The sequence below is a fragment of the Pygoscelis adeliae genome, unplaced genomic scaffold (genome assembly GCF_000699105.1).
Source record: "Pygoscelis adeliae isolate BGI_AS28 unplaced genomic scaffold, ASM69910v1 Scaffold57, whole genome shotgun sequence".
Taxonomy (NCBI): Eukaryota; Metazoa; Chordata; class Aves; order Sphenisciformes; family Spheniscidae; genus Pygoscelis; species Pygoscelis adeliae.
In genome coordinates this window covers 1,607,450-1,627,106 of record NW_008825615.1, presented here as the reverse complement: position 1 = coordinate 1,627,106, position 19,657 = coordinate 1,607,450, and the positions used below count along the sequence as shown (strand labels likewise).

Here is a 19,657-nt window from a genome sequence, read left to right as displayed (position 1 = left end):
ATTTCAAAGGCAAGAACTGAGCAGTAATAAATCACACCTAGCTGCGCTAGCAATCCGGCACAGCCTCATGCCAAGAACCACACCAGGCACAGGTCAGGTTCATACCTGTTATCAGGAAGGTTAAAGCTTGTTTCTAGCATATTGAATTTAGTACAGAAGCCTGCTAGCCTGTCCTTCACAATCAAGAACCAGGAGTGGTATCAGCTGATATGGGGGATGCAGGAATGTATATAGCCTGATAAATCTGCCTAGTTGGTGTCACTGAAAGCAGAGAGCAGGCATGCGCTCTCTGGCAAGGACAGGTAATGAATCATGGAGATGTCTGTGCAAATAGTGAGGAATTACTAAGAGACATAAGGGTAAGAAGAGTAGGAAAAAAGGAAATGCCTCCTAAAGCAATAATTTGAAAAAAGGATTTAGAAAATAAACAAACAAACAGAAAAGGCTAGGCTTAACTAGCAACCACAGCAAGGCCTGAAAGCTGCCTCTGAATTATGTTTTACAGTAGCTGGTTTAGCAATGTTTACTAGAAAGCACTACTTAAAGTAATTTTCAGCTGCTACTTCACATATCTGCCTTCAGGGAACGAGTCTTTTCCTTTAAAACATTTAAGAAAATGGCTGTATTTTCAATACCGTACATTTAATATAAAGTTCTTTGCTGCTAAAGAAAAGTGTTTCCAACTCTTCAGTAGAAATCAAAGGAAATATGAAATCTGGCATAAACACCATTGCAAGATAATCTAGTATCTTGAAATTGTTGTTGTGCCATTAAAAACATCTAATGTGATCACACTATGTCTCATTATTCATGTTATTCATCACCCACTACTCACAGGACCAACAGGATATATTTATCGATATCAAGCAGATGTTTTGAGGGAAGGGAGGAAAGTTCATGATTCCAGTGAAAGTAAACATCTGTGCTTAGAAGTTGGATGAAACCACATTTAGTAGATACAGCATTGTGGAACACAGCGAGTGAAAAAAATAAAGATAACTATTTTCCAACAGCAAGTGTTCTATTTTCCAAATATTCCTTCAATGTGTAGTTTTAATATAATTTTTACATTAGGCTTGTGAAGATATTTTTATTTGGATAATAAATAATTATGCTACTGCTCAAAGTCTCTCCATGGCTTATAAACATAAACCTAACTTTTCAACATATTGAACAGCTCCACTAACTGCTCATGGTAGTGTGCGGATGTGAAATCTTCTAGCTATAAGAGTTACAGTTACAGTACAGTAACAAGCACGGACATGCAAATCCTTTCATTTATAATTGCTCATCTGGAATACAGAGGCAAAACTTCAAGAAGCATTGCTAAATGATCTTGATTGCTCTGAATAGACAAAAAACACAATCCTGCTTACGATACAGAGAAAGAAATTCAGTATTTTCAATGTGGAGAAATGAAAATCAAAACTAAGAGATTATTTGTACTGTAACTTTTTCCCTATTTGTCTTTGCAACCTCCAGAAGAAAAATGCAAAAGGATCCCTTTTTTTTTTTTAAAAGAGAAGGCAGTGAGGATGAAAAGACTTAGCAAATATAATAACAAACATGCAAAAAGAAACATTTATACTTGCCCTTTGAAACTGACAACGGATTAAGTCTTTACCTTTCTGCCTGGCCTTGGCTATCACTTCGATGTGTTTCATCGCTGCCTTGAGCATCTTCTTTGTTACAACAGTTGGAATATCCACCTAAAGAATAGTTTTAAAATAAAAACAGAATTGTTCTAGTTTTTTTCCCCAAATTTATTACAGACAACAAGTATCAAACATATTAATTTGCTTATATGTCCCCATTCTAACCATAAAATGAACCCTTAACAACCCATGAATTTTCTAGGTGACCTGACAGTATGCTCATTCTTCTGGGCAAAGCATACAACATCATGTAGAACTAAATGCCATAAACAATACTGTTAATATATTTATTGTCAACTTGTTACCATTATGATTCTTCCATTGCAATAATTACAGTAATACAGCTTGATTTCCAAGTCACAGTATATGACATCTAGTTCTACGTGAAGATTTGGCCACCAACAAAAGCAAGTTAACTACTCTCTGCTTCTAGTGCTTATGTACCTTAACCCTCAATAATCATGTCCACAAGGACTAAAAGCAAAGCAAAACCCTCCACTCTATGTATATGCAGAAAAAATGTCCCAGCTCAGGTGACGGCAGAACCAAAAGAAAATTTGAGTTACTGAGTCAAGACGACCGTTAGTGCCAACAATGATACCACGTGATTCTGGTCACAGGTCAAATGCTCCAGCCCCAACCATCTTGGTGGCCCCTTGGTTGAAGTTGCTCCACTCTTATCAATGTCTCTTTTGCAACAGGGAGCCCCAAACTGGATGCAGCATCCTAGATGCCATCTAAAGAGCACCAAGTAAAGGCAGGTAATCACTTTCCTTGATCGATTGGCTCTGCTCCTGTTATACAGCCCAGGATACCGTTGGCTGCCTTTGCTGCCAATATACACTGCTGGCTCATACTCAGCTTACTGTCTACCACCATGGGGCCAGGTCCTTTGCAGCAGAGCTTCTCTCCACAGCCAGTCAGTCCCCAGCCTGTACAGTTTCAAGGGATTCTTCTTTATCAGCTGCAGTAGTTTCCACAGAAACTTACCTAGAAACTGATTTACCCTTTGCATGCCCTTTATTTTAAGCAAGAGCAAAAGACATCTCCAAGAAGCAGAAACACGCAGTTGCAAATGTTCAAAATTTAAGATTTCTGAACATGTTTTTTTTCCTAATGGAGTTTGTCCCTCTTCAATACTAAGTCAAATAAAAAGATCTTAAGTAATGAAACAGAAGCATGAAAGTTCTTCTTTCCAGACAAGGAAAGAGACAGTGTAATTGCAAAGGCCAGAGCTGAGAGAAAAGTTATTTTTTCATTAATTCGTACAAGAAGAATAGCATGTATTCCTGCACACTCCCCTGTAATATTTGAGGCACACAGCTATGACCTGACCTGGCCAGCCCAGACAAGCTAGTACAAATGACTAGAGCTGCCTAAAAGTACCTAAATAAATTAAGGTCAACTCCTATTTACAAGGAAGAAAGTAGGAACTTCTGCTCATCAGTGTAAAACCCTGTCCTTTGGGACTCGCATTTCAACAGTAATTTCAATAAATCAAGAGTTTCCTATGGAACATAGGGATAGGGAAGTGTTTATTCCTGCAGAAGTAAGTCAAAGAGCACAGCAAGCAAACTGTTATCGACACTGTAGCAGACACTATCGACTTTCGACAAAGGCTTCAACCAGATGCAGGGTTATCTACACCACACCGTACAAAGGGAAACCCTTCGCTTTCCCCTCAAAACCCATAACCAACCCAGAAATGGCCACAACAAGGAAAATCCAGATTAAAAAAAAAAAAAGAGCGAGATAAGTATTTCAGCATATACTTAAGAGCTGACTGGCCTGAAGTGCTTGTTACTTCGTTCAACAACCATGCCTCAAAAAATCCACCTAGGCAGCCTTAAACAGGAAACAAAGGAATTCTTTTCACTGAAGCCGTTTGTAATTTTAAGTCTTAATTCAAAAGTAGAAGATTCTTTGGCAAAAAAGTATAAAGATAGAACCTAAAAAAAGGAAAAAAACAGTCTTTTTTCTTACACATAGTAGTTCCTGAATTTAAAAATTTTATCTCTATTAGCTAGAACTATTGCTTTCAAGCATTTAATAATAAATCCAAATTAAAGTACAGCTGTTTGGCAAAGGTATAAGACTATTTTATTTTGCAATCAGTGATGAATTTCTCCTCAAATGAGGTTATAAAGGACACTGTATCAGAGCTGAAAGGCTATAAAACATTCTGTCATAACCCTTTTCAGCTAACTACTGAAGCTTTAAATAAGGATTCCTACAACAACAAAAAGTTAGTATTTTATTTGCAACTTGCATATGAATGTTGATTTCTACGCACAACATTTTCAGTAGTATATGCATCACAGCTATTAGTTCAGGCTGTCTGAATCTGTATGTGGGTGTGTGCACACACAGAAACACTTGTTCAGCAGAAAAAAAGTACCAGCTGAAAAAAATAGCGTAGCATGAGACACCATGCTCCCCTGCATGACTGAGCATGCCAAGTTTCAATTTTGTTCTAAAACACAAAGTTACTACGAGTATCTTTTTGCTTGAGATATCTGCACCACTTCACACAAAGAGACAAAATAAATTATATTATTCTGTAGGATGGATACAAATAAATCTGAACATTTGTAAAGAGAAATGCATTTCTGTGATAGCCTTTATTTTGTAGTTTGCCTGACAGTGCTTAATACTTGTACGTGTCTTGAGTTTTTGCTGCACATATTGTCTACCCAGATACATAGAATTGAATATATTACATTTATTTCATTACTGTCAAAGGCAGATATGGTAAATTAATACTCCACTTAAAGATGCTAGAGCTGATCTGAGATAACATGATTAATACCTTATTACACAATCAATAGAGGAGACATCATCATTTTCTGAATCAACAACGGATCTACGAACAATGCAACTAACAACCTGCATGTTATTACAACTCCAAATTAAATTTTAAGACCTTGCTCTAGATTTTCACTTTGAAAGATTTACTCCACACCTCCGTATAATGTCTGCACTACACAGACATTTCCTAATCTTACCCCATGTTCACTTTTAAAAGCAACATGCTTGAGTTAGAGTAAACAAGAAAGTCATCTGGATTTGATATATAACAAGGACAGAATCAGGCTGTTAATCAGTCATGACAGAGTACATGTACAACTTGTAGCTCAGGAAATATTGCTGTTACTAAGGAGGGGAAAAAAGACACACGTTTATGGTAGTTGCTCCAACAGAGGGGCCAGCACTGAGTAAATCTGGAAACAGAGTTAGCAATTCTTCCTGCTTAGAATAGCCAGAAATTTAGAAGCAGTTCCTGTAAAACAGACTTGAAGCACTTTATCAGAAAACAGAGTATATGTGCTAATATGTTAAAGACAGCAAATAAAAAATTTGCATCTTTAGTCTTCAGAATGTTTCTTAAGAACTACATTAATTTAAGAACAATACCTGTTTTAATTCTTATAGTAAGCTATTCATTTAATGACAGTCTATTCTTTATAGACAATGTAAGGACCTTGTCTGCATTTAAAGAAGTCAAGCAAGCAGAAGCTATGAGACAGGTATACTGCTAACCGTTTTCTAACAGTTCTTTTTCAATAATTCTCAAAATTGTTTCCACTTGGATTAAGTCACTAAAAGACAGCTAAAAGATCATCCCAAGGTTTTAATAATGCCTTGCATTGGTGTAAAAAATAAATCCATTTGCAAGAATCATAGAATGGTTTGGGTTGCAAGGGACCTTTCAAAGATCATCTACTCCAACCCCCTGCCATCTTTCACTAGATCAGGTTGCTCAAAGCCATGTCCAACCTGACACTGAACACTTCCAATGATGAATCTTCAAAGGTGGGTTATAACCAGGAATGGGATAAGCTCCAGAAGGAGGGAACAGATAACGCAAAGAAGAAACTTAGATGTAAACTGCGTATACTCTCTGTAAAACTGACTTTGGAATCACCATTTTAAAAAAATTAAAGAACTCACTACAGACGGACATCAGTTATTTCTGATGCAAAACCAACATTAATACCTTTAAGTCACCTTACCTTGTGAATTCTCCGAACTAATACAGATGCAAAAAACCGCAGCGTGCCTCTCAGTTCATCCACTGAGGATTCATCATCAGTAATATTTCTGCAGTGTTGTAAAGCATGTCATGTAAGAAAACAGAATAAAATACATTTATATTAATCCAACCACAATACATTCGGCACTACTAAAAGCTGGAATAAGAACATTCAACGGTGACACTTCAACTGGTATTAATTGAAATGAAAACTACCAAGTGTGGGCAGATTGAGCAGTCTTCTATTCAAGTAAAATACACAGCATTCCCACTGTGTTTGTGCACACAAAAATGGCTTAAGAAATACATCAGTAAACTGGAATTATATACCAATTCCTGCTCTACTCTACTGTCTGTATGATTCTGACCAACTAAAATCTAACTTAGTTTCCACATATGTGAATACTTCCTAGTTCAGTGGCACGAAGTGAAGCTGAATTAATATCAGCAAAGCCTTTGGAATAAGAGTACTGCAAGCACATACCCCAGCTAAGCTAGTCAAAATTGGATTTTCCATATTGCATACTACAAGACCTTCTATACTCCAAGATTTAAAATAATTTTCTTCTGTTTTAGTACAAATCTGGCTTTCTTAACCTCTTTTGTTTAAGTTTTATAATAAAAATTGGTAGTTTCTCATGTATCTTTTAATGAAATAGGTACATCACTTATATTTCAGCTCAGCCTCTTCCAATAGAAAACTTTCATTGGTATTTTTTCAACAATTTCTAAAACTTAGATGCCATTTAATACAATAATATTATCTTTTTTTAACTATAAAATTGGGCCTATTTCTGGTCTAAACAGAGACTGCCATTTCCTAGGAGGGAAAAGAAAGCATATCACAGTAAAACAACAAATGACAGAACTTATTTTTTGAAACGTTGATCTACTTTTGATGTAACATGAAACGCGAAACCATCAGTTGCAAAGAAAACAAAACAAGAACCTCAATCTATAGCCACTTGGAACAGAATTTAAGTTATTTAACGTGGTTTCCACTTAGAAACAAAGAAATAAAGAAGAATTAAAACAGATTCCCAAATCACTATGTCAGAATACCATCTAAACTTATTATCTGGCTTGCCAGTTTCCATCTGCTGCAATAAAGGATGTTCAGTGAAAAATCATGGTAAAAATACTTAAAAGTTGATTCAGGAGGAAAAATACCTAATTCCATGTCTTTTCTGGGAAGCTGAATGAAAACGGGAAATACACTAAGTCTTAGATGCAGAAACTGCAACTAAACCGAGTGGAAAAAGAGACCATGATAACAGCATTCCACAAAATGCAACAGAAAGAATAAAAATCCACCAGCATTTAAGCATATATGGACATTAGAGTATAACTAAAGGTATTGGTAAAACTGCATTATAATAGCTGAGTAAAGACACAACAAAGAAAGTTACATCCTGCCTTAGCTAATGACCATATGTAAAAGCCATCACAGTTTTTGGTAATAAATGAGTTTGCAGATGTAGTAAACGCAAACACTATTTGCATTAACAAAATCAGTACAAGCAACAACAGTACATTTGAAAAATAAAAATTTTATGCCTATAACATCACTTTACATTTTTCAGCATCCTATTTTTCAAAGCAATGTTAGCCTGGGTAATACAGCGTTCAAATGCATGTTGAAGATGAACTGCTAGGTACAGATACTGGTGACCTGACGGTCAAAGTATGCAACTGATTGCCTGAAAAAGCACCTCAAAGAAAGCAGCCTGGCATAAGGAATACAATCATCCTCCAACAGCTAATCATACGCAGATAAGAATACTGTAGGGGAAGGTTTGGTTTGTTTTAAGATGAGCAGCTGACACTTTGGAAGCAATATAGTTAGCAAATACCCACACTGTCAAAGGAAGCCAAGGGATTAGCAAACAAATTGTATGACTGTATTACTAGTATTTGACAGACAACAAGATACATGAAGTAATTTGGACCAAGAAGTTGTTGTTTTATTGACACTTGGATAACTAGCATCTTGGCTGATTCTACTTGGACATGACTTTATGCCACGTACTTTCACAACACACCATAGGTTTGCAGAGACATTCTTTTAATCACCAGCAGACTGAAGACTGGTGAAAAAAACATCAACAACCTGTAAAATCTCAAATCTCTAGTGACACAGTGGAAGGTCCAAATAACTCGCTTGGAAACATTTTTAAAATTGGCTGCATCTTCCCAGAATTTGAGGAAAAACTTAAAAACACAGCTGTCAGTGTAACGGAGAGGTTTTCTAAAAGAAAAAGGCTCGGTCTGTTAATTGTAAACAGTTACTGAGTCCAATCTCTCAAGAGATACACCCAACTGCTATTGCATGCAAAGTCTTATGGGATCTACTGATAAATGAAAACCATATACAAATACCAAAGTGATTTGTTTTTTCCCTTGTGTGTCAATTATTCTTATGAAATTTGGCCAACTCCTATCAAAAAGATGAAGAAAATAGGTTGCAAGCTGATAAAACTGTAAAGCTATGGTTTGTAACTCAACAAAAATCCTGAATTTTTCTTGCATTACTTGCATTTAAAATAGAAGCAGCTCTGTATGTGAAAACACTGTGTTTAGTCACTATCAAATAAAAATGTTTTCATAGTAATGCATTACAAAAATGTAATTACTGGATTCTAATCTAATCTGAGAGAACTGGAGTTGCGGTAACATCAGTGACCAAAAAAAATTCAGTAAGCATAGTGACTCATCCAAACTTTAAACTCTCCTATTTAAAATGAGGTTGGTATAAGCAAGATGATATATACTTTTATTGTACAGCATAAGCAATAGACTCAGACCAGTGTTTTGTAGCTCTGCAAACTTGGATTACTTACAACTATGCTCTATTCTTCTCATATAGTTGAAAAAATTCTTAAAACACAATATTTAAATATAACCAGTATAAACACTTTGAAAAATACCAGACACATAGGTATAACTACCTATTTCAGTAGAGTTCACTGAATTTTAAGTACTAATCTTCATTCCCCTAAACTGATCCGAGATTAGGGATGTTTGCCTCTAAATTTTAACCTGCTAATAAAATATTACAAATTCTTACACAGTTTATTAATGAAACAAACATAAAACACAGCTTTTCCCTGCTTACAGCATTTTATTTCCTGAGCAATAGATCTATGATTTTTATCTTGCAACATACATTTCTGGTAAGTGCTACACTGCCCCGGCTTCTGAGTGAGATATGTCATGTTACCCCTCTTATGTCTGGAGTATGCAAGGTGCTGCAAGGCAGCATCAGCTGGCAGGGCATAAAAAATAAAATAAAATAAAAGAGGGGGGGGGAAAGAAAGCGCGCTTCTGCACAAATTCCATTCATTTGAAAGGGAGGCAGCTAGCATAAGGAATTATGCCCAGGGAATAATTCTGCAAGGGAAAGCAGCAAACTGTTTTACCAACCTAGTCTGGCAAGTCTGAATTGCCTGCTGGTGGTTACCCATGCTGCTAAATAAGGATAGTCTGGATACAAAGGCTTCCGATTTGGCTCTGTGAAGAATTATCCAGAGTCAGTGAGGTTTGTTAGCTCAGAAAAAACATTTCACGAATGCAATAGTCCGTTCTCCAGGGTGAGCTGAGCTATACAAACAGCGTAGTACACCTAAGTAGGAAAAGTCAGAACTAACGTGCTCTGCGAGACAGACCTCAAACGGCTGCATACAGACACAGTTCAGGCCTCCCTGCACGACTGTTGCTGGAAATACAGGAAAGCACAGAAACACCTGAATGTCTAGAGGGAATGAGACCAGATCTGACATCACTACTGTTAAGCTGAAACCAGTAAGCCTTTCAGGACCAAGTCGTTTCCTGCAGAATTACTCAGATACCACTGCACTATAGCTCACTGAACTCCCAGTACTTCAGGTTCATGGAAAGCTTATTAGGTCTGATCAGCATGGTGTGAATTTGTGGAGCTAGTTTAAAATCTGGAGGTGCAGACATGTAAAACTAAAGACAGTGCAGGAACTTCTATACAGCTCACCAGAGGGCCAGATGTAGCAGAATCTAGGCTGGCTGGCTCCATACAAAGTATATTTTGCACTGCACTTCTAAATATGCATATTACTATCCCCACCATACTATGTATTCTAGACTTCCACCGCCTTGGGTGTCAGAGATGTAAGTAGTATGTGGAATCCAAGTTCCCTTGTCAGTCCAGAACAGACACTGAAGACACCTTCTACCAGCCAAAATATCCTATCTAATTTCAAATTATGAAATACAGAAGACTGTTCCCTTACATTTGTTACTTTATCAAACAGCTCAACGGAACGTGCTCTAGTTTTCTGTATTTGAAAGTTAAAACCCTTGAGTTTTCCAACTTGTTCATTCACAATACACGGAGCTAAAGCTCCCTCTGCTGTTTGCATAAGCAGTTAAGTTTTATACTTCAGTGTATTCATCACACAAAGATAAATGCGAGACATGCAGATATTGGCCACAATTAAAAACCAATCAGGCAAAGAAGTTTGCCCAGAAAATTTTAGATCCCAGAGACACATAAAAATACCAGCGTAGAGTAAAAGAAAAAAAGTATAAATTTCTTTTAGCACAAAACTGAATCGTTTACATCCAATGAAAAAGTCAAATTCAGAATTAAGGCAAAATGTTGTTTTAACACATTGATGCCAGCATGATCAATTAAAAATATTTTTAATATCTTCTTACAAAGTACTCTGAAGCACTAATTAATATATAAAGGTACAAGGCAAAAAAGAAAGAATTAGCCAGTCTTTTCTTTATACACTCTTTTAAAGTTATTTACACAGTACTACTCTACTCAGCTCAGCATAACCACTCACAGCCTTCAAACTCAGCAAATCACCAGATGTTCTATAAGAAGGTGGCCACAACAGGTATTCAAAATACCTCTTCTATATTAATTAAAAGTGGAATTTTTGTTTTTAAAAAACTGTAAAGTAACTTTTTTTTTTTTTAAGCAATATGAAAGATCAGTATGTTTCTACATGGAGATGGGCTGGGGATGTGGAGATGGGTTGGGTGACGTGGTGTTGAGTTTTTACACAGGTTTTAATCAAGCCATATGTACTACCAAGTAAGAGTTATTAGAAAATTAACATATAAAAATGAATAATCTAAAAGTGTTTTTAGGATGAAATTCAAATTTCAGAACCACCTCTATCATGCCTAAATTATTAAAAGATCTATTCTACTCTGCTAAGAGACAGTAAAATGATGAAACTGTAGCACTTAAAAGTATGCTTTGTATTTTACTAAAGAAACAGAAATGTTTATTTTCATATGACTATTTCTTAAACAGTTTGACAGATATTTATGATATTCAAAAACAGTAACTTTTAGGTAAAGCTCATACCTGTACCATGGATAAATAAAGTTTTCCAGCACCAACTCAAGCACCTGTGCAGAACAAACACAACCACATTACAAAATAAATAGTTTACTATAAATCCTTGTTAGAAGAGTTAAAAACACAAACACCTTCCAAAACTCATAGAACATAATTCATACATCATAAAACTTTAACGTACAAATGTGTATGTTGCAATCCTATTGTGAGATCAATCATTTTGCATAATAATCAGTACTTCGGGCAAATAGCAACAAAATGGTGGTTTCATCAGATATCAACATGAAACGGCTGCCACTAGTACTATCGACAATGAGAAGCACAGTGCTGCGGCCACTCTGTTAAGCTAATGCTATGAAAAATGTGATCTTACCTCAAACAGCCCTTCCCTAATTTTTCAGATCAGTCCCTGTTCTCTTCTGATGTAGCGTGAGTCTCCCACAGGCACAGCCACCATTCCTACATTTACACACACCTCCATCCCTTTTCATCCAAACCTCCACCTTTTCCAACTCTCCCTCACCCTCCACGTGGGACAGGTGAACCTGTATGCTCACTGTTCACAAAGAAAGCAAAAGAATCCTAAAAAGCAATTTCTAGGAAAGCCATTCTTCTTCCTCCACATCCTGCACCACGGCCTTCAACAAAGCCTGCCTTATGGTCCAGCCATCTCCTGAAGCACCAACCAGAGCACTTCCCAAAGACCTTGTCCTACATGTATCCTCATGGCCTTCTCTCTCCTGTTCCTAGCCCCTCTATATCCCACCTACCCGGATCTCTGTAGGACAATCTTTTCCACCCTTTCCATCAAACCTATTCCTCACAGGCCAAGCCCATGGCTGCCTCTTCCATGCCAGAAAACCTGGGTTAATCAGGAAGAACCAGTGCTGTTGCAAGCCACATCACAGGCACGCCCTCCTCATTCAGCTGGGCTTTCAACATCACAGCAGGAAGGGAGGCAGGGGAGCTGACAGTCCCTGTTCAGTCAACCGGCTGCCACCACCATATATACAAGGTGTACCACTAGCCAGACTGCAGCTCTGGCACCTCTCCTTACACAGAAATTTCAAGCAACTGTTACAGTCCTTGCACCATGATTAGCAAAGAGAAAACTTCTGAAGGGAAGGGGAAACGTCAGACAGTGCCAAGAAAAAGAAACATGAGGAAGGAGAAGGAGGGGTGAAATTTTCTTGAGATTTCTCCTCCTTCACTATAACGCCAAGATGTACTCCCCACTACCTTCTCCTGTTGCAGCTTCTTCAGTTGGAATCAGTGCTTTAGAGATCAGTTTGTGCTCAGCAGCATCAATGCTGATCAACATAGTAAGAAAGAGTACGTGTTGCTACGTGAGGCTGCTGTGCTGTATTCTATAGAAGGAAAGGTTTTGCAAAAGAAGTCACTGTGTTCAAAGAAAAATGTAAAATCTGTTTGAAAGGAAAGCTGAATGTAACAGCTGATATACAAGCCTCATTTATGAGAATAAGTATTACTCCTCTTACAAGATTTGCTGCTGCACTCATTCACACCGTGTGCACTGCATGAATTCAAGACTTGCTAAATTTATACTATCTTTAGGGCACTACACTACATGCCTCTGCTCTACTCATGATTATAAAAGCACACTCAGTAAAATGCACACCACAGCCTTTTCAATTCCTCTCAATTCTTCAGTCTTGAGCAGTTGATGAATACTCTTTTTCTGTCTTCACTACTAAGAATATCGCCTACTCAAATTTTATAGGATACTCTCCCTTTTGCAGTTGTTCCATTTCAGCGCTTTTCCCCCCTTCATTTTTAAGGGCGAAGGAGAAATTTTGTTCCTTCACCCTCTCTCTAAAGGGATGTTTTCCAGTTTGGGATAACTTTAGATGTCTGTCTTGTGGACCATACAGTGTCATCAATGTCTTTTCTCCTGCCCCTATGTGCTACAGCAGTAATAGATCTTGAAATTGTAATATGATCACGTGTTGATGATGCGATGGTAAGTTAAATGTCACCTCCCCCTCCCCCAAATCTCGTATTTCCATTTAAAAAAGGGTGGAAGGGGTGGGGGGGGTGGGGGGAAGATGAAAACAGATGTTTTACTTCCCAGGCCAAGAGAGATCAAGAAATCCCAGAGAATCTTCTTTGGAAGTTAATCTTCAGACAACAGGAGAGAGATCACATCCAGCTCCAGTCAGCAAGCACAGACCATTGGCCTTAAGAGCAATAGATCAGACTACTCAAAATTATTTCCGATACCTACCGTAGCACTGCCAGTATATAAACCACCAATTTACTCCATAGAAATCTCAGTCTCGCATGTATTGCAACATTATTTTTGTTCATGCAGAATTTCTATCAAAATAAACCTCTTTCAGGGCTCAAACCGCAAACTCTCTCAAAAAAGTGCCTTTCAAAAGCAAAGGCCTGCAGAAAAACCCATACTGTGCACCTATCTGTTAAAGGATCCCTTTTCTTTCTTCCTCCACTTTTGCTATGTGCCTCCCCATCAAGAGCAATGACAGCAGACCATCTTCCGCTTGAAGTGGAAAGTGCACTTGGACAGCCTTCAAGCACAAGACAGTGTACTCAAAGGGAGTACAATGCACTCCTCTTGAAAGAGCTTTCTTTATCCATGACTACTGCTTTGGCACTGAAAGCCTGTCCATCGGGCATGTGTCACTGCAATTTCAGTTCATCAGCTGCTAACATAACTTGGTGGCACTCTCTTCACCTACAGTCCAAAGGCTTCTAAAGCCACTAGAAGAATTGTTTCTAACAGCGAGAGATCTCATTCTTACTGCTAGCTAAGCCAAACACGTGTCGTTCTGAGAATCATCTTCCTCTGGTTATTAAATCAGCAAGGAAAGAAGGAAAGATGCAAGACTTGATCATCCATCCCACTCTGGATAAGGTCTCCTTGAGATTCATCCCATGTTTGTAGTAACTGACTTCCACTTGAACCATTTCTCAGACTTGCCAGTGTTTCTCTTGTTATCTCCCGCTTCCACAGGCACGCTGTAAGGGCTTTATGGTAACGCTTCCACGGGACAATGTCATGCAGATAATCTCACCAGCCAAAGACCCAGAGGCAGTATGCACAGGGACAGACAACATACACCTGAAGTCCACACATCGCTTGTCCCGATATCGGAGGTGAAGACACATTCTACTAGAACTCAAGTTCTCTATATGGCATTAATAAAAAATGCCTTGATCCTAGACACACAGAAAGCAGTCCCTATTTGCACATATACTAAACACATGGCATGGCAGAGACAGTTACGTATGATGCTCCATTGCACCAAGGCGCTGTACTGAAGCTAAGAGAGAGCTATAGTGTGAAATCATCCGTACTGCAAAATGCAAGCGCTCAAAGAATAATAGGGGATTGACCGCCAGTAACTGGAGTTCAAGGCGTACAGTCCATACAGTTTTCTCATGAACCCCATGAGCCCTCCAGACTACATCAGTGTGATTCTGTAAGTCAGAAGAAAACCTGTCACATCATCCACTGCACTTCTGTAAAGCACTGGTAAAGCAAGACATGTGTACCCACTTCCATTCTAGCAACACCAACAATATTATTAAGCTCAATTGTTCACACTTACGCACACCTGCCAACACAGTAGATAGGACATCTCAAAGAATGACAGCTAATGATAAGCAATTTCCTTTTCTGTAAAGTATTATTCTCCAGTTTTAAATAAAAATGGTGAGTCATTTAATTTAAAGCCTACCTATTTTTCAAGCATTTTGCAAAATGACTGGTTCTACTACGTGTGAGCAGTTTTGAATTGGAAAGAGATTATAAGTGTAAAACAAATGCAGCAGGTAGCAATATAAGCAGCAGCTGAAGAAAAAACAAAAGAGAAATTATTTTCTAGCATGCACTGCAACAGTGCAAGCTAGTCAGTCTATTGCTGTCGAGACAAGCTTTCTGTGGACTGCCATAGAACAGATCCCAGTTGTCAGGAGGAGGAACTGTAGAGCTTAGTGATGAATGATTCAGTAGCAGGTCAGAACTACCAGGCCAAATTAGATCAGAAAGGAGCAAGGATTTGATAAGTAAACCATGAGGACAATTTGAAAAGCCTTAAAAGACTGTACACCGAGATAGCTGAGACCACTTCCTGAGGGTAGAACAAGCGATTCCCAATAAGAAAGCATGTATGCCACTGTGTTGCTACAAAAGTTCAGGACCGGCAAGGAGTACGCTCAGACAGTAACGGATTTCTTGTCATGCATTTGTCCATTTCTTACTTTTAGAAAAGAAAAAAAAAAAAAAAAGAAGAGATAAAATTCTGGTCCCATAATCAAGTCAAGAACCTGAGAACTTAAGAATTAGAGAAAAATTTGTGAGATCAGCAGACAGCACCTTGATCCACTAAGGCATTTCTTTCATGATGCTGATCAAGAGTAGCTGAGCAGCTTTCTGGAGATTTGACTTGCAGCCATATAAAAAATGAGATTGTAGGAAAAGAGCTGAGTTCATTAACTGAATAATAGAATTAAATCCTCCTTTATACAATCTGTCACACCTGGAATTATATACAATATAAAAAATGAGATTGTAGGAAAAGAGCTGAGTTCATTAACTGAATAATAGAATTAAATTCTCCTTTATACAATCTGTAATACCTGGAATTATACACAACATAAAATCGACCAACAGATATCACATCCTAATTCAAAAAGAAAGAAAACATTGGGGAAACTAGCATAAAGCACAATGGATTAGAAACTGGAAATAAAATTATACTTAGGTCAATGCACTATTTTTGTGCAGGATACAGCACAAACTATCTAATATTGATAGATGCACGGTTGAGGCAGTTTAGAGTTCAACTATAATAACAAACATAAATGAATGGGGGAGGAAAGTCCAAGCACAGGTTTTTCTTATTGTTCTAAACCACATACAGCAGATAGATAACCAAAACAAGGCTGTAAAAGATTAAGAATTTGCGAAGTGAGACAAACTGTCATCACAATCGAAGAGAGAAAAATCCATACTTGTGAGAAGAACTTGGATTTCTTCTGATTCAAGTGTGTATTAAATTATTCTGTAAGCACTTGAAAACACAAGCTTAAAGACTGTACAACTGATTCAAATTAGAAACATTTGGAAATGTGAACATTGCCAAAGTTCCTCAACCTGCAAAGGAAGAACTAGAAAAACTAATCCAGAATAAAAAAATCCCAGAATTATTCCAAGTATTTGAAGAATCCGCTTTTCAGAAGCAGGCTGCACTCTGCACTCTTTTAGAATCTCATTAATCTTAATTCAGTTCTCACTGTATCAGCTTCCCTCCAATGTATGACTAACCCACAAAAGAAAATAAGAGCAGTCTCTCCTTCCAACCCTACGCAGGCTATCCAGTTCCAGGCACACATTACATGCTGCATCCCCAGAGCAGATGATCAAGAGGAATACGGTGTGGGCAGAACCCCTGCTACCCTTTTAACCTGTACAGAAGAGTTGCAATGTGGAACAATGCAATGAGATTTCTCATTCCAAATAGCATCCTACACAAGTGAAAATGGTGGCTTAAATAGACTGCCTCTTTGGGTCCATCAAAGACAATTACCCTGGCTCACTGTCCCAGGAGGTATAGAACTTGGGTCTGGCGCTTCCCTCTACTTAAGCACCCAAAGAAAAGAAAGGCATGACAAACACGGCATAGATACACAAAAGCCATGTCTACACTGCTAAATAAAGCAGGGGCAGGGACGTGCCACTGAAGTAAGAAGAAACAGCAAAGAAAAGCGCACACCACTTTGGTAAAAGCAGAACTACAGCAACAGCAATCAAATACAAAATGCCAATGTGTAGCAACGCATTTTAAAGATCAGTCTTAGAAGATAACTATGGTATCCACTCGTATCTCTTATGAATAACATACTACAAATAACTTTTTTAGCATTAAACTCCCATTTAAGCTAAACAGGAAAATTTCCAGTTCTTCAGCATTTACCACATCCTTTGGTAAACTGTCACAGGTATTTGCTACCTAAAATTCTAAAATTATTACATGCATAGAAGCATTTATTTTACATTCCATTATTAAAACAAGAGGTTTAAAAAAATAAGCCTTTTGAAACGATATTCAGCAATGTTGGCATTTTAATACACTTGAGCCCAAACTTATTAAAAAAAATTAATAGATGAAGTAATTTTAAAACAATAAATGTATGCTTCTGAAATTGCAGAGGAAGTCACCACACTAAACCAAAGGAAGTCAACAAGTTGTTATCTGTGTTTTTTTAAAAACATTCCTCCACTGTCCGTCCATCCCTCCCTTCCCTTAAGGTTTTCATTCTTTTGCTGCGGGCCGTGCCCGGGACACCATCACCCACAGCTGAATTAAAGCATTAGCTTATACCACAAATGCACACAGCTTTGACTTCGTACACCACGTTGTTAATTGTGAGAGCTGACACGCAAGAATCTTCTCACTTCTGACATGCCAGTTGTTCATCCTCCTACCATAGAACTCCAAAGTTGGAATTCTAAATAAATGGAGATTAAGCTACATATGTGCTTGTGTATTTTCCTAGCTTTAAAAAAGGACAAAAGATTATCTATTTAGCTGCCAGTATATTTCATCAATTACCAATCAAGGGGGCAAAAAAAAAAACAAACCCAAAGAAAAACTGCTCTTCAGATAGCTCTTTTTAAATACAAAATAACAAAACAAAATTCCTGTTTTACAGCCTTATTAAAAAACAGGTATTTATGCTATTCTTCTTTGAGTAAATCCACGAATTTCTTTTTTAGACAGATTTTGTTACAGCTTTGTCTGATGATTTTAAATCCCTACCACCACATTATCACCTTCGTTACAGAAATTTTGTAGCTGGAGCAAATAATCTCTTAACTTCCACTTCAACAAACTAAGCAGGCCGAAATCCTTAACTTTTCGAGAATCGGACATGTTCAATTACAACTGTCTTTCCTATATACTTCCCAATTTACATAGATGTTTCTTCTATGTTGTAGGCACACTACTACAGGAACAGTCACATCTGTGTTAACAAGTAGGCCATCCTGCCTCTCTGCTCCCGGCATACATTCTTTTGATTTGACTTTTACAGGAACAAGTTAACATACATGGGAAGTACATCTGAACTATCTACTGAACCAGAAGTAATAGGTCTAAGAAATACGTAATAAAAACTCGCTGAATTTCAAGGTACTAAAGAAATGAAGCAGCAATTACCTCCGAGAGTGATGCATCAACCTTGGAAGGCACTTTCAGATCCAGCCATGGCTGATAGTTTTCCAGAAGCAAAGTAGGTCTGTAGGAGAGCATGGAAAAGTTGATATAACGATATTTAATTCAAAGTTTCCTACTGCTGTGTGCAAAATGTAAGAAATACTAAGCTTACCGGTGCCACATATTTAATTTACCTGTGCCTCTTGCATTTGACCTTGCCACATACAGCACAACTGTGACCGTGGGGAAATAGCTCCGGCAATTCTAATTGCTAAGAGAAGATATTTGGACAAGTTTACATTCGTCAAAACGACTACTCTCTTAATACACCGGCACATTTGTGAATTTCTTTTTAGAGTATACAATTACAGAGAAGCAACCAGCATAAAGACAAAGTTGTTCTCCCAGCAGGAAAACAAGGTAACAAGGCACGGTATGAGAAACAACTGAACCAAACAGAAAAATCGCTTCCACCGAAACAAAGTTTGAGGCGATAAGATACCCTTTCACATCTCCAGTCATCTCCCTGTACATCAGTTGGTCTAATATCAGACCAACTGGTTTTTCTACAAAACCTGCCTTACTCGTAGCCTTGAACTATTGTAACAATAACATTTTCAGTGCTGTGAAATTCTACATTAAACCATTTTAAGTCAGAAAACAGCAATTTCCTTTGGGAATGTTTTTCTTCCGTGAAATGCAGTACCACTTAAAGAAGTTTGACTACAATCAGCAAAGAAGACTTAGCACTGGCTTGCCAAAGGAAGAGCATCTTTAGAAAAGAAAAAGCCTCAATAAAAGGGAATACAACTACATGATTTCTGAACTACTTGCTACTCAAATGCCAAAAGCGAAAAATGAGTGAAGCAGAAAATAACGTCCACGAACACTCCCAACAACCGGCTTTACAGCCACACGTAAGTTTGACGGGATTATGCACAAAGGTATGAAGAATCCAAGGTCTTAATCATTGCGTATTTGCTACAGAACATCTATCAGTTGGTGGATATGAGCTGTACTGATGCGTAGTATTTCTGAAAGGAGCTGGAATTACACAAGAATTGCTACCCAGCGTAAATTCTTACAAAATTTAAAGAAAGCACGAGAACGTTAACAGACATGTTTACCTTGGGTTTATATTTTATTGTAAAAAGAATATTGGGCAAGAGGGAATCCGGTCCCAATGAACAGTAGAAGGTGACGACACCGGCCACAAACGACCAGAAGATCATTAAAACGTGAAGATACCTTATAAAGAGACAGGAAGGAAATATTACTGCACGGCAAGGTACCAGTGCTACACCGGACGGGGCCCGGCCCAGCTCCCCCGCCCCAGCCCTCCCGGCCGGGCCGGGTTACCGGTTGAGGAGGAGGGTGGCGGCGCCCAGCCCCAGGAGGAGGCAGCAGAAGAGCTGGT

At 38.0% G+C, this 19,657-nt stretch overlaps 1 protein-coding gene across 1 annotated transcript in view; it reads right to left on the bottom strand.

Moving 5' to 3' along the window:
• SNX14 (sorting nexin 14) overlaps positions 1-19,651 on the bottom strand; it is a 58,519-nt gene extending 38,868 nt beyond the window's left edge. The window contains exons 1-7 of the mRNA XM_009333110.1: positions 19,600-19,651; positions 19,368-19,488; positions 18,435-18,511; positions 18,244-18,322; positions 11,045-11,088; positions 5,669-5,756; positions 1,625-1,709 (exon numbers count right to left, since the gene is read on the bottom strand). Of these exons, the coding sequence (XP_009331385.1) occupies positions 1,625-1,709; positions 5,669-5,756; positions 11,045-11,088; positions 18,244-18,322; positions 18,435-18,511; positions 19,368-19,472 (478 nt within the window). The 5' untranslated portion in view covers positions 19,473-19,488; positions 19,600-19,651. The remainder of the gene's footprint in view (positions 1-1,624; positions 1,710-5,668; positions 5,757-11,044; positions 11,089-18,243; positions 18,323-18,434; positions 18,512-19,367; positions 19,489-19,599) is intronic.
• Positions 19,652-19,657: the final 6 nt, after the last annotated feature.